The sequence below is a fragment of the Triturus cristatus genome, chromosome 12 (genome assembly GCF_964204655.1).
Source record: "Triturus cristatus chromosome 12, aTriCri1.1, whole genome shotgun sequence".
NCBI classification, from domain to species: domain Eukaryota; kingdom Metazoa; phylum Chordata; class Amphibia; order Caudata; family Salamandridae; genus Triturus; species Triturus cristatus.
Genome location: NC_140595.1, coordinates 421,628,172 through 421,650,771, shown reverse-complemented (window position 1 = coordinate 421,650,771; position 22,600 = coordinate 421,628,172). Strand labels below are relative to the sequence as shown.

The 22,600-nt window shown below is 44.9% G+C and overlaps 1 protein-coding gene across 1 annotated transcript in view; it reads right to left on the bottom strand.

Moving 5' to 3' along the window:
• LOC146776046 (fatty acyl-CoA hydrolase precursor, medium chain-like) overlaps window positions 1-22,600 on the bottom strand; it is a 248,056-nt gene that overhangs the window by 110,160 nt on the left and 115,296 nt on the right. Inside the window, exon 9 of the mRNA XM_085636898.1 lies at window positions 15,043-15,183. Within this exon, the coding sequence (XP_085493024.1) occupies window positions 15,043-15,183 (141 nt within the window). The remainder of the gene's footprint in view (window positions 1-15,042; window positions 15,184-22,600) is intronic.

Here is a 22,600-nt window from a genome sequence, read left to right as displayed (position 1 = left end):
TCAAGCATGGTTCCTTTTGTATTTAGGGCTAAATATTATGATTTAACTTATGCTAAATCCCTTCATTCACTATCATTTCATTTTCTGTATTGATAACAATAATATTTCAATAAATCTACAAAATTGGAAAACTTAAAAAGTCTGGTTCTGCACATCTTTCTTTATTGGTCATGGCAAAGTAATAAATTATATAGAGACAGTTTTAGTGGACTCTTCATTTGATGCGCATTGACCCGCCTTAATTTTAATCAGATAGAAAACTTAACTTGAGTGTCAATTTGAACTAGTCAGTATCGTAGCTCAACATCCGCCACACCCAAGGCTGACGACTCATGCCAAGCGATCAGCCTCTTGGGCTCGGCTACAGTGCAGAAGGAGTGAGCCGGGATGACTTGAGAGTGGGACTGCCAACATTCAGGTGTAAACACCCTAGGCACTGTTTTGGAGCTGACGAAGCTGATGTGGACATTCTCTTGTCATCCAGAGAGATACCCTTAAATGCATGTTGAAGGACCAGCAGCCACCGGAGGGTCTGTCAGACAGGACCTTTTGCTAACAGCATCACAGGAAGTGATGAAGTGGGGAGAAGCAGGATTCCATGGCCCAAATGGAGCTATTCCTTAGTCTAATGAGTAGGTTTCAAACTGGCGGGATAGAGCAGCAGACACAAAGCAGCATTGTAACATATTTGTCACACAGTACTTGAAATTTTTATGTGTAACAGGGATGATAACTCCTGACATTCGACCCACAAGACAGTTCAAGGAAAGGCAGAAGGTCAGATTGTATGCCGAAGATGTCCCTTTATATAGTTCTATATAATAGTAAGCGTCATGGGTCCCTAAAAGAACAAAAGGGGGATTTGAAGCAGTGTTGCACAGAGGAAACAGTATAATTTAGAATGCCCCATGCTGCAGAAAGTTTTTCTGCATCCACCACATTGCAAGTCTGCTTGGGATTCTTAGGCAAATTTTGATGGAATCATGACAGAACACAACACTGTTCATGGCTAAGCAGTGATCCCTGTCAGTCTTGCAGACTGGGAAGCCATAGTGACTGGAGTCAAAATGGCCCAAGAGTCACTACATCACATTAGCCTGCTGCATGAGACATCCTCATGCAAACAGATATACTGGATGCTTTCCTAACAGCTATGGGTGACATCTGGAGGCTTTAGAACTCAAACTAGATCATGCAGTTTGATCAACCTCGTGGAAGCTTATGTAAAAAGATCACAAAATGTATGGAAAACCAAACTAAGTTTACACCATCTGTGGAACAGTCTTCATGCAGTGATCAAAGACAGTAGCTGAACTTACCAGGTGAAGTTGCACCAAGTCTGATAGCCCAGACAGACTATTACACACAGATAGTGCTGCAGTGGATCCATCCATGGATGTAGACAACAGAGACTCAGATAAGGAACCATCATAAAATGCAACAGCATTGATGCCTATGCATATACTTTGATGCTGGCTGAATACTCAACGTTCTAAGTTGAGATCCATATGGTGGTTCCTTTTAGCTGGAAGATGGTTCAGCCTAACTCCTCCTCAAATTCTTAGAGAGGGCTAGCCAGGCATTGGTCCAAGCTTGACCTTTCTAAATGGGCAAGCATCCTGAAGCGTACTGAACCTTCAGCACATTTGGATGTGGAGAGAGCCAATCAGGAGTTTAACTTGTGGATAGAGCGGTCCTTGGACAGTTTGGTGCCAAAAAAACCAATAACAACCAAGAAAGGCCTCAACAAACATCCTTGGTTTAATCAGGAGCTGAGAGCTCTTAAACAAGAATGTAAAAGGGAAGAGAGGCAATGGAGGAGAGAGTTTAATGGGGAGAAAAAAAGCAGATACAGAGCGGCTCTAAAGAAATATAAGACCGCCCTGATTAATACCAAATCTGCCTTCTTTGCCAGTAAAATCGAGTCCTCTGCTAATGCTCCCAGGGAGATATATAGAATTGTGAAATTGCTGACTAAAGTCCCCGACCCACGGCCTGACTCGGACGAAGCAGGCAGTCGATGTGAAGAACTGGCGACTTTTTTCTGTACCAAGATTAAAAAGATCATTGATAGGCTTCCTCCACTATCTTCTATCGCCTCTCAAATGCCACATGTTAGTCAGAATCTATCGGATCACCCCAGGCTCTCCTCCTTCTCTCCTCTTAGGGAGGATCTTTTGCCTACTCTGTTGAATACCATCAAGAGTGGCTCCCCGTGTGATCCTGCTCCGATGAGCATTTTCAATGCAGCCCTTTCCACTGTCAGCAAACCAATTGTGAATATGGTGAATGTTTCTTTGAATTCAGCTACTGTGCCTAGAGAATGGAAGATAGCAATGGTTAGGGCCTTGCTTAAGAAACCCAGCTTGGATCCAGGGGACTTTTCCAACTACCGTCCTATTTCTCTATTACCGGGCATTAGTAAACTGACTGAGAAATTCGTCAATTCACAATTGGCCTCCTTTTTGGAAACCAATAATTTGCTGCTTCTATCACAAACTGGGTTCAGGAAGGGACAGGGAACAGAAACTGCCTTGTTGAGGGTGGTGGAGGATGCCAGGAGGATTCTGGATGATGGTGGCAGCGCAGCCATTATCCTCCTGGACCTCAGTGCCGCCTTCGACACAGTTAACCATCACATTCTGGTTTCCCCCCTCAGCAATATGGGAATCACGGGCAAGGCTCTTAAGTGGTTGGAATCCTTCCTTGAGGACCGATTTTTTAGGGTCTTCGAAGATGATCATTGCTCTGGTCCGGTCCCTTTACAGAGTGGGGTTCCGCAGGGGTGATCCCTCAGCCCCACATTGTTCAATGTGTATATGGCCCCTTTAGCGGAGATAGTGGTCCCCTTTGGGGTCCAGCTTGTGAGTTACGCCGATGATACTCAGCTTATGTTCTCTCTGAATCAGCTCAGACAGTCTCCGCTGCAGTTATGTAACTGTTTAGAAGCTGTGGCATGTTGGATGGACCAATCCCACCTTAAACTGAATGGTGGGAAAACAGAGCTTTTGTTGCTGGGACGGCAGGCTAGCCTTGACAACTCGACCTTCTGGCCTTTGTGTATGGGACCAGGCCCTATTTCTAAACCAGAAATTAAAAGCCTTTGGCTCTAGCTCGATACGGAGCTAACGTTCAGAACTCAGGCTAGGAAGGTTGCCGCCACCTGTTTTGGGATTTTAAAAACCTTGCGAAAAATCCTCCCACAACTGCCGGAAAGGGCTAGAAAAATCCTAATACAATCTCTGATCCTTTCCAGGATAGATTATGTGAATGCCTTGTATTTAGGAGTACCAGCCTCCACGACCAAACGGCTTCAAGTCGTTCAGAACGCGGCGGCAAGACTTCTAATGGGCGTCAATTACCGTACATCAGCTAAACCTGCTCTGAAATCTCTTCACTGGCTTCCGGTGAAAGAGCGGGTTGTCTTTAAATCTTTGTGTATGGCACATAAACTCCTCCATGGGAAAGGTCCTCCCATCTTGGAAAATTTGGTCATTCCTCACAAATCCCCTCTAAATCTTCAATCCAATGATCAGAACTTGGCAGTGATCCCCCGAATTAAGAGAGCCCGTTCGGGTGGGCGTCTTCTTTCACTAAATGCTTCCAAACTTTGGAACTCCCTTCCTCTGATGCTTCGCCAGGAGCCCTGTCTGCTTGTGTTTCGGCAGAAGTTGAAAACCTGGCTCTTTCCGAGGACTTAAGTCGTGTTCCTGGTCTAGTTAATGGCTTTCCTATTTTCCTTGGGTTACCCTTGTTGAGCGCTGGGATGCTTCCGAGTAGCCATGCGCTATATAAGAGCTTCTTCAATTCAATTCAATTCAAGATCCACCTACGCATTGGGTTCCCTTGCTGTTATTTGTCTTAACAATATAGTGATGTACTGAGCTGCTGTTACTAGACCCGACACATAGTATCTACTCTAATCAAGTATATGTGCCTAGGCATAGAATCATCCACTAGGCTCCATGAGAGTGGTCATGTGATGGCTGATGGAGGTGGGAGCAAGAGTTTCCTATTTTCCCAGATCTAATATTCCTCCACTGGATGGTAGAAATGTTTGACCTTGGTCACTACTACATACACAGTTAGTTTTTGTCCCAACACTGTCCCTTCATGGCTGTGTTTATGCATGTTAATGATGGGAAGCAGTGAACACTGAAGTAGGTGTACTATGCACTTATCAAGCAACACAATAGAAGCTGAAAACAAGGCTTTAGCCTTGTGACTGGGTACAGACACCACATTAATATCATTTGCCTATGTCCCTTCTAAGTACCTATCAAATATTGATGTGGAAAGTGAAAGGAATGGGGAACCCGATAAAGAGGTCCAAAAAACATTCATAGCTGTGCAGATGCATAATCGACATAGTCTGCATACAGAAAACACACCTGTACAAATCGGAACGCTTCAAGGTACACAAGAGATGAAGAGAACAACTCTTCTACACCTCGTAACTATCCTATGCCTGATGCACAGTGGCAAGGGTGAAACCAGGCATGATGTTTAACACACAGACACAAAGTGTGGATAGAGAGTGTAAACTTACTGGATTGTTAGATAGGTGACTACTTGTGCTATTATGGGTATATGGACCTAACTCACTGCCAATTCATTTATTTAAATCACCAAAGACATACATTCTGTCACACAATCATAGCCCAACGATTTGGGGAGGGTTTGTCAATTGTTTACATGACAATGATCTGAATAATCCTTTCCTCCATTACCAAACTCTCACACAGCTTTGGGTGTTTTTGAAATGGCACCAACATTGGAAGTTAATAGACACATTGCATGAAATAAATGCACACTGACAAGATGGAATAATCATATTATGTCACGACACGTTCTCTATGTACCAGGCATGGATACAGTGTCACCATCTGAACACGTACAAGGGAAAAGAAATCATAGAGACGATCTAGCTTGTACATTATCAGATCATGGTCCGTTACTGGTACAACTGAAATAGGGTATACAAATGCTGGTATCCCTACATGGAGACTGCAGGTAACCTTCTTAATGAAAGGTACTACCAGGGCACTTCACATCCTGGCATCCTTCGCGGCCCGTGAGCCACCAATGTGCCTGCTGTTTTGCGCCTGGAGGCGCAGAAAAATCCCCAGGGTCTCCGGCAGCGTGGGAGAGCAGACTACCGGGGGACTTCACATCCCGGCACCCTTCAAGGCCCGTGAGCCACTAGCGCTCCTGTTGTTTTGCGCCCCGAGGCACACAAAAAGCCCCTGGGACTCCCGCAACGTGGGACGCGCGTAGCTTGCCTTGGCCATGGGCGGGCCTATTTGCAACTGTCAGAGCTCGGAGGAGGCTGCACTGGGCCACCTCTCTTGCTTTTGTGGCAGCTCCAGCAGGGGACAGAGCCATGGGACGTACTTGGGATTCTGGCGTGGTTCAGAATGTGGACTCTTAGAACTAAGGAACTAAGGTAAGTCCAGGGGGGGCGTTTGCCTGCTGTGGATTGTGTGGACAGTGTGCAGCCAACAAGGAAGGGGGCCGCTTGTTGATTACTGTGGGTATGGTCTGTACGACCCTTGTTTTAGCCCAGTCCTATTACAGTAGTACATTATTATACTAACCCTTAAACATCAGGGAAGGTTTCCTTTTTTTGTCTGGCATCATGGGGAGGCAGAAGACTACCACAACATCCCAATTGGCCACTGCGATGTCAACCATGGACTGTTTCCTGAAGAGAGCAGCAGGGGTCCTTGATAGGGAACATCGAGCTGGTAGCTAGGCACTTTCCCACTCTCCAGTATGCTATCTATGCACCCGCTCTAATACCATAGTGCCTGGTCAGGTCACAATGCCAAGTTCTGTGGATCAGGGAGAGCTGATCGTAACCTTGCCACCCTCACCTGGTCAAAGCAACAGCACCGAAATCCAGGAGGGGGAGGGGATCCAATAAGGCATTCCCAGCGCCTTCAGTCTGCTGGGAATTAGGCAATTGGTCACTTACCCTGAAGCGGCAACAGTAGCCCCCGACAGGATATCCAGGAGGAGGGCCCGGGCAGAGGATTGGGGGCTGGGGCTAAACAGAAATGCACGACGGTGGGGGCTAAGGCAAAACGCCTCAGTGCAGATCCGCTAACCTCAAACCATCCAGGAACAGGAGTTCTATCAAAAGACAAGCTGGCAGCAATGCTGGAAGCCTACATGGGGACTCTTCTGGAAGGACTGGATACCAAACTGTAACCCATCAAGCAACGCCTCACTACAATTGAGAAAGAACTCTCCGTTTGGTCTCAACAGGACAATAGGGCTATTAATACAGCTGGTGCCGCCAAAACGGTCCTCCCAGGCCGAGGTGTAAACACAGGCCATGGTAAACATATGCCGAAGGCAGGATCGGGGGAGGCTGGTCCAATAGGCGCTGTTAGTAATCTTCCGTGCAGGAGTGCCACCCAACCTACTCCCCCAATCCCAGGCCATGCCTACTCCCCCTTCAAGGGGCGAGTCACAGGTGGAGTGGATAAGGAGTGTGGAAAACCTACGTGGTAACATGCTCACACAGAGGGAAACTGCTGGACGTGAGGGATTTATCCCAGCACCAGAGGATTTGGATAAACAGCATGTAGGCCCAAACCACATCCACTTACCCCCTGAAGCAACACCATATGTAGTAGTTCTGGGAAATGATCCAGTGCTGAAACCAGGTTTCACCGAAGAATTTCACCAACTGAAAAATAAAGTCCAACACTGGCTAAACAGCAATACATCTCTGGGATGAAGGGTGGAGAGCCAAATCATTATGGTACGACAGGTGGCCTGGATAGGAGGGTCAAGAAAGAGCAGCGATGGGGACTGTGTGATCATTAACTTTAATCAGCTCCATCTAGTAGAGAGAATTTTCCATGCGGCTAATGTCAAAGATTCCACAGGCCCAGCCACCTAAAAAATGGCCCTTCCTCTTGGCTTCTTTTATAGACCAAAGTTCTCGGCACTAACACAAAATCCTCAGTTCCCAAGGAAACTCTTGTGTACTGCATCCTACGAGCGGCACCAGGCTTCTTCGCCTGTTCCAACCTTCAATGCCTTTGCCCCCTTGGACCTCCTTGATGACTGTGATTAACTGGGAGGACCCGTGTCCTTCCTTCCCGTGTCATCTTCCCCATGCCCCGATCGCAGAAACCGAGAGGGACGAGAAACCTCGGGGCTTCATTCCAGGGATACAACACACCTCTCCCTTATCTCCTGGAACATAGCCAGTTTAGCAAGCAAGTTCCCAGTCCCAGAATGGTGTAGTTTCATCCACGTGTTTTACATTATTTCCTTGCAGGAGACTTGGGCTGTAGACAATCTCTTTTTGTTGTAAGGGTATAAAACTTTCTTTGTCCCTCCAAGGCATCCAGCTCCAGTCGAGCTATGAGAGACTTCTGGTTTATGCATCTTTAAGGCTGGAATGTGGAATAGCTGAACTCAAGATTGATAATCAATGCCTGCAGGCCTTGCTCTTCTCACCAGGATCTAGTAGTCTATTGCTCTTAAATTTTTATAATGCTGTTTTCTCCTATCCTGAGACATGTAACATAGCTCGGTTAGGTAAATTTCTGGACAGATTTAGTACCTCTACAAGCTACACCCTTAACATTGTGCTGGTAGGTGATTTCAATGTTCACCCTTGCCGGGACCCAAAAATCCAGGGTTTATGGGTTTCTGACTGCCCACATTATTCGGGAGGGCATTTTGAACATCACTGGCAGGGAGATCCTCTTAATGCCCTAATATGTGATTTTGATCTATAATCTGCAATGGATAAGTTGGACCCGGCACAGAGCACTCTCACACCAACCTTCAAAGGTCACGGTAACAACCTGTTTATTGACTTTATCTTTGTCTCCACCCCTCTATTTCATTTAATATCAGATTTCACAATCAACGCAAGTATTTACAGTAACCATAACCCTCTGTGTCTTACAACCATATGGCTTGTTCTAGGTCTTAACAAGGGAAGTAGTGGTGGGGGTGTCCTACAGACGGGGGCAGGAGGCTTAACTGGGCACAGATTACCCCCCGCCCTTTTCACAAGTCTTTTTTAGCTAAGTGCCAAGAGGAAATCCAGATCTCCTACCATGAGCCATGAGTGGGGTAGGACAGGGCTGTATCCTGGTACCATTCCTACTCAATGTATGCACCAATGGTCTAGAGAAGACCCTCCTAGAGACCAGGCCGGATTTTCCACAGGCAGGACGGCATGGTCTTCCCGTCTTGTGGTATACAGATGACGCCGTCCTGATGGCCAGGATGGAACAGGGTTAAAAATGTTAATTAAATCCTTTTTTCAGTTTATGGGGGAGAAGAACCTCGTGGTTAACAACTCTAAATCTTATATCATGCAAATAGGGGCCTGCCGGATGAGGCCATATACTTTTATGGTAGGGTCAACTACTGCCCCAAGAACAAATGTTTTCTCTGAAATAGGAGTCCTATTGGACGAGAAAGTAAAGTGGGGGCTCCAACTCACTTGCAAGAGAAAAGTTCTCTCCAGAGAGATCGCAGCCATATTTAATTTCACAACTAGACTGGGGAAAAGACATGTGGGAGCACTATTAAATCTATATAGCGCCAAGTGTCTCTCTAAGGTATTATATGGCAGTGAAATCTGGGGATATACTAACATAGAATACCTTCAAATCATGGAAAATAAGTTCTTGAGATAGCTCTATCGGTCCCTCAAGGCACCCCTTCGTTCACAATACATAACGAACTTGGCATGAAATACATTACTGATAAGATAGCGATACACCTTGTCTAGTTATGGTTAAAAATTTGGGCTGGTAAGGGGACAACATTAAATAAACTCATCTTAACAATTGTCTGGCCCTTGATCATGCCACACGAATATCATGGTTAAAGTATATTGAAAACTCCTTAACGGGCGTGGGGAGACATGATCTTTTCACTAACCGAGACTGGATAACCAAGAGTGATCTGAACCCCTTAAAGGCGAGCTTCATGGAGCAGAGGTTTAAGCAAGGGAAGAGAGTGAGCTCCTAAATCCTAGTGTATGCCGTCTTATCATGTTAAAAACTACCAAGAAGGCGGACCCTTACCAACTGGCATCCATTAATTTGCATGATAGATTCTTGCTCACAAGGTTCCGGTTTTACCTTTTCCATCTCCTTCTTGCTCATCCTAGGGGCTGTACCAAGGGCCAAACCCTGCTGTCCTGTGGTGCGATGATCAATCTCCACAGGACATGACTCATTTTACGATGTTTTGTAGTTTTTATGAAACCCTTAGAAAGTCTTTTATAATCCCAGCTTTGAAAAGAGCTAATTTTACGCAAGTACGTCCAGCTTTTATTTATCTACAAATGTTGACAGGCAGCACTTTGTTCTATGTACTTGAATTTTTAAAATCTGCTATCAGACTTAGATCTAGTTGTGACTAGCCTATCGTCCCCTTGCATTTCCAATGACACAAGTTATTTTAATCCACTGGCTGTGCCAAGTGTGGTCTGTTTTTATTTCCATCAGATTTATTATTGGATTTTATATTTATTGTGTGCTTTTATGGTTTTAATATTTGAAATCGAATAAAGATTATTGATGTTGAATGGTAATTTTCTGTTAAATTTTAGGGAGTGCCAATAACAATACTTTATTGGAAAGATTGGATCAACTGGAAACATACTACTAGAATGGAGTGCCCTAACAATCACTTCCCAGTTACTGCACTTAGGACTGCTACTGGCTTAGTGGCTATTATAAAATTGGAGGACAAAAATTAAGTGTCAGAATGCTATGAACAACTCTACATTGTCCCTCTCGCTCATCTGAAAAACACCTTTGAACTTGTGTAACATTTCTCCTCTGCAGGTGGCTGAGCTAAATACTCCTCTGACAATCAAGGAAATCAAGGAAGCAATGAAGGACCTGGCAGCTGGTAAAACCCTCAGCTGTGATGACAAGCTTCAAAGATTTGGACCGTGTTCACTGTCTCTCTGGCTCCTAAATTAATTGCCTTGTGTATGGAAGCTTGTTAACAGAGTACCCTACCGGCCTCCACGAGGGAGGCCACAATTGTGTAGTTACACACATCACATCTGGAATATATGTAAATATCATCCTATGAAACTCTCTCCATACTGAACCTGGATTACGAAAGCCTGGGCAATATATTGGCTAGCATAATGTCCCCATTATTATCTGAACTGGTTCATATAGTTCAGTCAGTCTTCATACCAACCAGGGTCCTTATTATGGTAATGGAGCCCTTTCACAGTTTACACAAGTCACACCTTTAAAAAAGTCCACCGGGCGCTAACAGTGAAAATGCGCCCTAGTACAATGAAAGCGCTGCCCCCAGGGCAGCTGCGAACTTGTGCTGCCTTGAGAGCAGTGTATTCTTGTGAAAAATGGATCAGCTGACTTACAGCTGCTCCATGTTTTCACTGTGCAGGCGGCACCTGCCTGTTCTTTTGAAGGGGATTAGAGATCCCCTTGCAGATGCGTGCAGTCAGTGGCAGTACGCACCTGCAAGGGGATGTCTGGGAGGTCCATGGGACCCCCTTTCTCCCTGCCAGAGGGTTGCCATCAGGGGTTGCGCCTCCTGAGGGCTTCTTTGCCTCTGCCCTGTGCCAGTAATACAGCGCGGGTGCAGAGGCAGAGGGAATGCCCCCTGCAGATAGCGCTGGTGCTTTATGGGCAATAGTGCTGTAGTTATTACAGAAGGGGAGGCACAAGCATCTGTGGCCCCTTCTGTAATATCAGAGTGCCCCGTGGGTGCGCAAAGCTGGAGCAAACGCCTGTTGTGCCCCCAGGGCATGCTCTATAATACGGCCCCAGAACTTCAGCAGTGAATATGCAGCACCTCGTAAATGTCTGCCACATACAGCACTCACTGGCGTACCGAAAATTGAGGGGGTCTCCCTGCACGGAACGTAAAGGGGCCCCTTCTCAGGGCTCAATCATGAGCTCTCCGGCCAGAGTGCTGTGCTGAGGGGGCCTCCTGGAGCTAGGGGCCCCCCCCGCACTGCAGGGGCTGCAGGGGCCTGCGTTACGCCCCTGACAGCACTGCAAGTGGTATTCTCCATAGATATGTAGAAAGCATTTGACATACTGAAGTGGAAGTATCTCTGTGTGGTTCTAAACGAGATGGGTTTGGGGGAAAGTATTTTGATGAGTCAGAGTGTTGACAGCTTAGTAGAGCGAAAGGGTTATAACTAGGTGGATAGTACACAAGTCAAGGCCCATTTAAGAAAGCACGCCCTGTGGTTGCCCATTTCTCTTTCCTGCTCACTCTGGTCATCAAGCCTTTTGCAACAGAATTTTAACAGAGGAGAGAGGGGTGAGGCATTACTATTGGGACCACAGTCGTTCAATCTCTCTTTACTTAGAAGATACGCTACTGTATCTCACGGACAGAGGACAATTAAATAATGTTTGAGTAAGTCCCTGGCCTAAAAGTACAAAAATGTAAATCTTACCTATTCCACTTAATGTCCACTGATGGCATGATAAAAATAGCTCTTCCGGTGTTGCGCTTGTCCTGGGAACTACCAGCTTTTCACCACCAGGGCATTTAGCCGTGTCTTTCTGATGCAGGCTTCATAGTGGACAATCGAACCAGGGCCATAAAAGGCATCTGGGAATCCTCCATGTTCTGGAGATGCCTACCACTATCTGCACTGAGTAGATTCGCCTTGATCAAAATCGTAATCATAGCCTGCCCCTGGTACATTTTGGAGATCCTTCCACTATGCTTATCCAGAACCGTTTTTTACAAAAAAACATTTAAATAAAAGTAAACTTTACCCGGGGTGGGTGTTGCCATGAAATAGCAATGCTTACATTGCAGCTTACAGCCACTGAGAGTGTAGTAAGCGCTCCTGATCTGAAACTGTAATACTTAACCACTCACGTGCAGTGGGTGACATAATCGAGGAATGAGCATAATCCACTAGAATGCCCTATCTGCAATATATGCCTAATTCCACTGGGGTCCTGATAGAATTGCTCGCACTGCAGAACAGAAATTATGACTTCCCTGCATTGTTGACAGTGGCTAGCTATTGCTGGCATAAGGAACTAACTTGAAAGTGCATTATACAACGGACCTACCGGTATCATCTTTGTCTTCTTTCAAGACACTGTGCAAGTGAGCTGCAATGGCCATGAACTGAAACGCTAACAGTCGAGGATCCAGTAGATGGTGACAAACTACACATGTTTTGGAGTTTTCAACAAGCACTTGCAAGTCCCTACAGGACCATTTCTGATGTTTAACACATTCATAAATACAGAGAGAAAGGCTTGGGAAATGTTCCTTGACATGCCTCAAGCTTACACAATACTATCTATGACACTGATGCTGCGATATGGCTGCAAACGCCATGACATTGCTATAGTCATATTTATTGTACATGACTAAGATGGACCTGACTACATTGCAGGACACGGGGACAGAGAATCTACTTTGGGATGCCCAACACTGGTCTTTTGAAATGCCAGGTTTAAATTGATATAATATACTGCACTGATCATATTAAACTCACAGAGACCTTTTAAAAATATTTTATTTTAGTTCCAAGTGCATGTCTGAAATGTCAGACTACTGAAACCGATCTCATGTGTTACATTTTGGACCTGTCCTTAATTTCATTATTAGAACAATGTACTCAACATTAAAGGTCGACTCAAGAGCACTGTGGGTTTAGTGGTAAGGTATAATCAGAACAAAGCAGCGTGTAAGTTTGTCCACCTTGCATTGCTCCTTTCCAAAAGACAGTTGGCCATGTCACAGAAAAGCAATGATGTGCTACAGGCAGCACAGTGAATGAAGGAGCTCTCCAATGGACAGAAGCTGAGGGTATGATTTGTTTTGGCAACGGTATCAGGGTGATGGTCAGTTGCACATAGCATGGGATGATTTCCAACTGAAATTAGTTAACAAAAATTACTTCAGACTCCCTTGTAATACTTAAATGAACCAAACCTGGCATCAAGACATTTTTCATTGATAGGGATTGAGGGTATCCTGCCCATGCAAAAGCTTGTTTACTAGAGGCACGATTGTCAACTCATACACACTGTCACTAATAATGGTTTGGAAGCAACCACTCCTACCCATAATGCACACTGCTAGATGAAGTATTGAGGAATGATGAGACACCAGAGAATTATGTCATTGATGCCATCTTTCACTGGGAATTGCTGACTAAGACCAAATGCAGTGCCAGTTCTCTTTCTCGTTTCTCATGGAAATGTTGTTTACAGCATAAGCTAAGACTGGGAGATCTGTGTAATTTATCCTTTTGCCACTTCTACTTAAATTCTCAGTGATACTTCTTGACTAAGAAAATAACACAAACGGGGATGAATAAATACATCAAAAAAGGCGAAATGTGGAAATGAGGAGATATGCGAGAGGACTGCTAAGCCATGTGGAATTGCATCGTTTTCCCAGAAGATTACACGATGAAGTGTCCACGGAATCTGTGAGTTTGAACAAAGCCTAGCTTACCAAGTACTTGGACAATGAAGACAGTCTCCTTCTAGACATCCAACAACGTAAGGCCATGGCGATTATGAAAGGACTCCAGTTTAGCATATGACAATAGCATGGTCATGGACATTTAAAGGGAACTAGGACAGAGACATTAGACAATGGAAAATGTTGATATTAAAGAATGCAGATTATTTTGAAGGACTTCTGGAGTATTTGAAAGGGATGTATGACATTACAACGCGGGTTTTTACCACGTGTGCAGTTACATCGCATGCGTTACAACGCATGCGATGTTACAACGCTATGCCATTCCAACGCAAGTCCTTACATCGACTTGCGCTAGATGGCGTGCTAACATTAAAAAAGTGTAATTTACTATTCCAACTCCAGTCCACTTAACAGTAGGGAAGGTGTTGGGATAGTAAACTACACTATTTGTAATGTTAGCACGCCATCTAGCGCAAGTCGATGTACGGACTTGCGTTGTAATAGCATAGCGTTGTAACATCGCATGCGTTGTAACGCATGCGATGTAACTGCACTACGTGGTAAAAACCGCGTTGTAATGGCTGTTCCCCATTTGAAAGCATTTCCCATCAAAATCATGACAGTACAACTTAATTTTGAAGTTTTGCAGAAACAGGAGAACGGATGTGAGTTCTTAGAGAGATTTCACCACTCCAACCATCGAGCAATGGGGAAAGAGCAGTGTGTGAGTTGAGTCATAATCATGCTTTGACGGTACAAACCCATGACACCTGCCTGGCTGTGCATCATTCTCAAATAAGAGACTACTGTGTTTGGGTATTTTTCACACCTAGCATGACGATGTAATCCTGGTTTCATAGCACTAAATGAAGATACATATATTGGATATGGAAAACACATTGGGAGATTTGTCAATACCCATAAAAATGTGAGTCTGTTAATGATCCCTGTCATCTCAGTGGACACCCTGCGACCCCCTCCCCCCCTTTTTGAAGCGATGCTCCGACCCCTAACTTCAAATTTGAGACTATTGAAAATTGCCACAGATTTTCTAGGTCGGTATTGAATCTACTGGCCTAAACATCGACAGATCTTGGTTTCGTGAATTTGCAATTGCCACTTGCATCTGTTTTATTTAAATGTCTTTTACAGAAGGCCATTAAGAAATATTTACATGATGTTTACTGAAGAAACTTCTCGAAACTGTAGCCTACATATCCTCATAAGATCCTATAATGCTTTATCTCAATCCTGTGCTCAGTGATCAAACCAAACCTTTACTCACTGAGCACTGAGATTACACTTCTTGATGGCAAATGTAAAATGATTTACTTCGGACAATGTGTAAGATCACTACTGATGTTTGTTTCCGGTCCTCCCCATGGAGCAGGGACCACATGATCATATCCATTTTCAGCTTGAATTTAGCAGACGTATCCATGTAACCTGTAACTAGAATGAGTGTTCTAGGTGAAACTGTAGGTTTGAATACAAAAACTAAATTCAATGTTTGTAATTATAAAACCAATGATTGCTTTAGTACATTTTGGATGATGTAATGTAATAATGAATAAGCATTCTTACAAGGGGCATGATCCATCCCATTTCATTGTTGTTGACTCCGATTAAATAGGGGACGGGGTTGGAACCTAGTTCAGCCAGAATCTCTTCAGGATCCTTTGTGAGAAACACACCATCTACCACTGCAGAGACAATCACATACATCTACGGAAAACACAAAAATCATATCGTTAAAACATTTATTATTTTCAGGGAAAGATCCCATTTGCATCATCACATTAACACACATAGCCAATATGTATTTATAGGAAAAAAAAACTAGTTCAGAGAGCGCTGAGCATGACTTTGATTCCCCTATCCAAAATAGCCCCTATATATTAGCATTTGATTTAGAGACTCATGCCAAAAAGGTAACAAGGATGCCTTCCTTAAATTCTCTGAAGTTCATTTAGAAAATCAGTCTTGAAGGAAACTGCATGATTAACACAAAGCAAATTTCATAGGTGATGCAATATGCTTTGCAGAGTATGGAAATGTGTGCAGCTTCAAGGAGCTATAGAACCCACTAATATATTTTTCAAAACAATATCAGTAAAAAAATAGGAAAAAATCATTCGAATTTCTCAATTTAGTGTATTAGGTGTAATACAAATTGCTCTGCTCTTGCAGTATAAATATTAATGGAAAGAAACTAACCACGGAAACCCCTATTAAACCACTTTCAGAGTCCGATGCAGAGAGACATGTTGTTCACCATTACAGAGCTCTGAAGCAAGAGTTAATAAGAAGAGAAAAAACAAAGATAACAATGTAGCTTAAATAAAATAGGATACAATTGGAAAGGGATCCCTGGATTTCTTTTTTGAGTGACTAAAAGTATTTGCTGGGTGCGAGGTAGGAACTACATCCGTGAATTTTAACTGAGAGCAGTATTCTGATGTTCCTGGTCAATTTTAAAATAGCAAAACACAACGCCAAAGATACATGATACAGGCGTATGTTCAAAATCAATGCGTGTCAACCCATTAGATTCAAACAGAGGACTACCGATTTTTTGGGACCAAAATTGTTATATTTTAGTTTTCTCCCTCTTAAAACTGTCTCCACTCTCAAAGCAAGTGAATGGAGAAAATACATCCAGAAAATGTATTTTCAAGATCTCCCCCTTTCTAAATGTTGGAATATAGATAAGAGTATCTCATGGGATGTGTTGAATGCCGGGAGCGAAACGGTCTCAAGGCGGGAATATTTCAGAACACTTGTGAAATTGAATTAAAGGGATTTATTCTCCAGTTTCTGATTTGATAAAATAAAGGAGCCTAGTCCTTTTTAATACCCAGCAGCTTTAGCAATGAGCCCAAGGAATGAGTAGTTGTAACTCGTCAGCTTGTATTAGGTAAGCGGCATGTGACTGCTCTCTGACATCTTGGGCTGGATTAGATTTCAGATGAGAGATGTTCCATGTATTGTGCAGTGTATATCCAAACACTGCATATCATAGAATCACATAAAGTGAGTTTCTGCTGAAGTTTTATGTAAAGTTTTTTTGGGGAGTTTTACATAATGCGAAATTGATAAAAAGGTATCAGTTGCATTACACAAGGACATATCAATTTTTGTTAGACATGGGGAGATTAAGTGTTTTGCCCAGAACCACAGGATGTTTAGCGTCATTGGCGAGACTCAAACCCAGTTTCCCAGATTTGAGATTGATCTCCCTCGCCATTAGACCACATCCTCTCCCCATTACTCATATCTAAATAAACTCTTGCATTTGGTTGTAAATCTACACTTTTTGTCAATTCATCATTTCCGAGTGTAGCTTCATACCTAAGTGCATACTTACATGTCTCCACCCACTCAGTTCAAGCGGTGGAGACAAGTAGCTGCTGCTAAAGGACTGAGGTGGTGGTGGGTTAACAAAAAAATAAAAAAATAAAACAGGTAAATAAAAAAAAATTACTTACCTTCCCGGTGGCTGCTTTCCTCCATCCTAATCCTCTTTGATCGATGAACTAGGAAGCACCCAGGCTCCGGATTACCCTGACCAGACACATCACTGTAAAACAGCTATATGATTCGTCTGAGCGCAGTGTTTCGATGCTCAGAGAGAGGCTGGGAATGGTCCCCACCGGGCTGTACAACCCAGCCCGGTGGAGAACATGCAAAGTGCGCAAGACTGCTTGGCCAGCCCAAGATGGCTGGCCAAGCAGTCATGCCACCTTGGGTGACTGCCACCACTCCTTCCCCTGCTCTGCGGGAAGCGCAGCCCTGACCCGCACTGGCTTCACAGAGCAAATAATGAAAAATAAAATGCTGATAACATTGTTATTAAAATTTTATCTTTGTTTTGGGGTGACGCTGCTCTGCCTTAGCTGAGTAGCCGCCACTGGTGTAGAAATTCTGGGACAGAATTGACACCTATGAAGTTTACTACTAGGAACTGTGTGCAGAAAAGCCAAGATTTCCAACACCAGCGTGGAGCTCTTCTTTTGGAAAGTATTTATTTATCACTATATTTATATTTTAATGTAACATAAACATGTTAATTCATAAAAACTGATCATATTTAACCTAGAATAAACAAAATAAAATGTTACAGCTCATGAACTCAGCAAATTAAATGTACATTAAATAATCGAGTATTTAAAATATATTCATTTAATTTTGGAAACAATTTCAATAATGTTTTTAATAAAAAAACTCTCACAAGCATTTTATTGTGTAATTACTATTTATCAAATTTAATTCATGACTATGCTGTTTTTGTATTAATTTAATTTACTTTTTACATTTATCAATTTAACCTTAGATGTCGCCACTTGTATACCTATTTCTGCGGAGCTCTCTGCACACGAAGAGGAGATCTTCGCACAGAAGAGCTGTGAGTGGTGAAGACGGAGGTCTCCTCACTTAGGGTTATGAATAGAACTACGTTAGGCACTACAGAGTGTTTTTTCGGAATTGGACCCTTGGGGTACTAATGTTTCTTCCTAGGTACCTTGCAGGAATGCAAATCAGGTACCATATTAGTTTCTAATAAGACTAGGTTGAGGAGGGGTGACTTCTTTTTTAAATGTGCACGATGAAGAGTGGTTAAATCTTTTTATTTGCATGCCTCTGTCATTTGTCGCGGAAAAAAATGATGATTCCTACTTTTCTTTTCTTTCTGATCTTCAATTACCTCTTTCCCTTGTTGCAGGACGCTAACTATAAGTGGCAGTATTTTATATACTAACTACTCTCAAACCTTCAGATCGTTGCACATTGTCATTGATCCCCAGCAACTGCTGGCAAAAGAAGTGTTTTGCAGTTGTAAAAAGCTCTAGGGGTGAAGAGAGTCACCAATGGGCTTATTTATGAGAACCCTATGTCACTTTTGCACCATGTAAAGTGATACATGCATGATGCAGGGCTCTCATAAAGATTTTTGAGTTGCTTCATAAATCATGAGTAACATGATGAAGTGCAAATGGCTGCATCGCCTTACTCTGTGCCCGGGAAGAATTCCAGGGGTGTTGCAGTGGGTTTTCCCACGCAACACCTATGGAATTTGACGCTTCCCCAGATTTATAAAGTGATGTAAAACTGGGGGAGCATCATATGTGTAGGCCTTCCGAAGTGAGGCATAACAAGGGGAAATATGTTAATTTCTCCTCGTTTTTTCCTCTTACAATTTCCGCTGCATTCTGCAGCACACAGAGCAGAGAAAACACCTCATGGGATGTTTAGCCCGTTGTATGGTTGTAAGAAATTGGATTTCTGATTGGCTAGGGCTTGCGCCTAAGTCAGGCAGAAACCAACACTCTAGTCAGGGCAAGGGAGTTGCACGCTGAAGATAACCCCTGCTCACCACCTTGGTAGCTTGGCACGAGCAGTCAGGCTTATCCCAGAGGCAATGTGTAAAGCGTTTGCGCAACACACACACACAGCAGCAACACACTAGGCACACTACAAAAGGAACTCCACACAAGGTTATATAAAAAATAGCCTTTGTATTATCATAAGCACATTATAATAGTAATCACACAATATACACTGGGCCCACTGGTACTAGGCAATATTTACAGGGGATTATGTACACATGACAGGGCCAATTGGGCGACTGTCAGAACCATCACAAAGTGAAACTAGTAGATGTAGAATATAATCAGCAACTATTGGTAAAATTAGGAACTTAGCATTAGATCCTGCAACGTAGAACAGAGGATGCAGAAATCACTTTGCGCAGTAATCACATTAATCATAAAACTACATTTTGCGCCAACCTCATAAACATAAATCACAGGAGGTAATAAGCATCACCAGTATAAACACATGGGGCAATAAATCACATTAGGCAATACTCATGGTGCATAAACGTGTTATGCATAACATCCTAAGCATCAATGCATTACACATTAGGGATCACATTAGGGCCTTGCGCCCTACCACATAAAATGGACCCCCAGGCCAACTGGCCTTCTCCAGGGCTCAAATGCCCTATGTCCCGAAATGTCAGGGCTCAACAGGACCGTCTACTGGCCCTCTGGCTGCCAATGCAGCAAATAAAATAAAAAGTGCGCAGTTGCACAAGCCTAAACGTGGCAGCTGCCCACTAATTGCTGCGCAGCTGTGAAAATGAGCCCTGGCACTAGCATGCCTCCTGAGCCCCTCTCTGGGACTCTAAATGAAATGCCCCCAAGGAAAATAATGGGGCTGGCACTACTGTGCCTTCTGAACCCCCACTGGGGCTCCTCAACAAAAACTGCCCCCACGTGGCAACTGCATACTGCCAGGTGGGGCAACTGTAAACCCAGCACGGGCACTACGGTGCCCTTAGACGGACCACAGGGGGGGTGGGCACTGACAATGTGCCCCGACACATCCCCCAACAACCAGTTCACACACAACTGAGCCCCACTCACCGGGCACTCTCGTTCTTCTAGGAGTGCTCGCTTCTTCCGGTGCCGCTTCTGGCACCCGGGCGACTTTGAGGAGCCCCCCCTTCACCGGGGCTCCTCCAGGACACACCGCAGCTTCCTCTTCAATGAGGCGGGGGCAGGCACCGGCCAGGTGCCTGGGTTTCTCCCCTTAGCAGCCACCCATCTTTGGCCACACGCGGGGCTCTCTCCTTCTACTCACGGGAGCCCCGCCCTCAGCCAGGCTCTTCGCAGTCAGCCTCACTCACCGGGGCATGTGGCCGGCTCCTCCGGGTTCCTCCCGACTCCCTAGGACTCCTTCCAGCAGGGGCAGTCCCCGCTCCACCAGGACCTCTTCAGGAGGCTTCACGAGGGCGCAGGATCCCACCAGCTCATTGGAGCCCCGCTTGATCGCAGGCCTCTTCTGGCACCGTCCAGATTCTCCTTCCAGCTCAGGGGAAGCAGGCCACGCCCCCAACCAGGCACGGCCGCCTGACTTCCTCTGGGCTGATGTCGACGATGCTGCGGCGGCTCTTCTTCGCGGCGATAATGCGGGGTGGGCACCCACTTGGAACCAATGAATTAAGCGGGGTGGGCACCCGCTGCTCCAAGGTGCAGAAACACGGGGTGGGCACCCGCCGGGCACCCGCGAATGGTGCCAAATGCAGGGTAGGCTCCCGCTTCGGTTTTGAGGCACCTTCAAGAGCGGGGTAGGCTCCTGCCTGGATTCACCTATCGGTACTTCAGCAGCACAGCGCTGCAGCGCCCGCATGCTCCCCTCGTCCTGGAGCTTGATGAGGGCAAATGCTGGGTAAAGAAAGCCCAGGTAGACCAGCACGCTGGGGGCTCCAAGGCCAGCAGACCCTCAGCTGCCTAGCAGGGCAGCAAGTCCCCCCCCCCCCAGCTGCGGTTCCTCCTGGCAGGCTGGCAGCCTACCTGCCGCTAGTCCAAGTAAGCACAAGCACAACCAACCACATGAGGTCACAGCCCCTTCATATATAGGACCTTTTCCTTTGTCTGTAAGCACAGGGCTTAGGGAAACCAGTCCCAACTAGTCCTGGAGCACTCTGTCTACCAGGCTCCTCTTTCCTATTGTGAGGTGGGGGCTCGTCATCAGACACACCACAGGGGGGCAGAGCCAGCCTTCACTAGGGCAGGCACAAGCCTATTCAGGGACCAGGGACTTCCCCTCCCACTACTCAGAATTCAGATGTTCCTATTCAGCCTAGTGCAGATTCACCCTGCCCCTCCTGGAGCCACACACACCTCCAGCTCCTGTCACTCACAAGCCAGACATGCAATTCACATCAGGCAGGCAGACACATAGCACACAGAAATACCAACTTCTAAAAGTGGCATTTCTAAAATACCCATAATAAATCTGTGCACACCATTGTGCAGCATTTATTCTCACAATTTCATACATACTAGACTTGACCACACCACTCCTCTCATATCAGAATTTACCACTGACCCACATTCATCAGGGAATTCCCCATGCATTCCTATGGGAGGGCAGGCCAATCTCACTAAATGTAACCCAGAGTGCACTCAATGTACACTGGACAGCAGTGCTAAAGTGCCTAGAGGCCGAAAACCACCAACACTACGCAGGGAAAAGGCTAGGAGACAGGCAAAAAGTTTAGGGGTGATCCTGCAAAAAGTGTCAAGTCCAACAATGGTGGTGCCCCTTCCTAAACAAAAGCAATCCCGCCTGCAACGGAGGCACTCTTGCACCATTGTGCAAGGATGCTTGCATTGGCACTAGGCTGCCGGAACGGCGCCAGTCTAAGTGGAAAGGACAGGAATACACCGTATTGCTTAAATACCATGTATTCCTGCCCTTTTACTTTGGCAGAGGTCAGCGCAGCAAGGTGCCCTGCTGCGCTGCCCTCCACCAAAATGCCATAAATGAGGCCCCCAGTGCATAATTTGTAAAAAACATAAGTGCAGGGGTTCAATTGTTTTCTTATGAGGCCGTTGCATTCGCTTCTTTCTCCCTTTGTCACTCATTTCTTTCTTTCTTGATGTTGTGTCTTACTATGGGTCACAGTCTGATGACGAAGATGTTCCAGTTCCCAAAAAGTGAGGACAGGTGTCCATCAGCAGCAACCACTGACTCAAAGTAAACACTGGAGTCACTGGCTTAACTTTCACAACAGACCAACAATGAAAATCTAAAAGAAAAGAGCATAAAGTGGATTCTAGTATGTGCACATATTTACTATTGCTGAAGATTGCAAAATACCGCTGATAACAGCTCCTCCACTTTACATGACACAATCGGTCAAAAGCCATAAGGCAGACTCTGTCTTATGTGAGCCACTTCTGCGCCCATGTTGTATGGCCCTAAGAATTCTCTTGGACAAATTTAGTGGACGCTTTAAGGTATTTTCTATTACAATTGTTCAATCATGAGAATAGATGCAGCAGAAATGGCGCCACTGTAGAGGGAATCCGAGAAATTTGAGGAGCTTTTTCAACATGTTGGAATATTGAGCACGAGATTTTAGAATTTCTATAAACTTTGATGTGAAAATGTTCTCTACCGAAACTATAATAGCAAGATTTCACACATTGTGAACCGGTAAATAGCACTGGTGAAATTGCTAGTCTTTTTAGTACTCTAAGAATCGAGCTGCCTGGACTCAGTCAGGGCCGGACTGGCCATAGCGGGCACCGGGCATTTTCCTAGTGGTCCAGAAGGGTGGGGACCGATT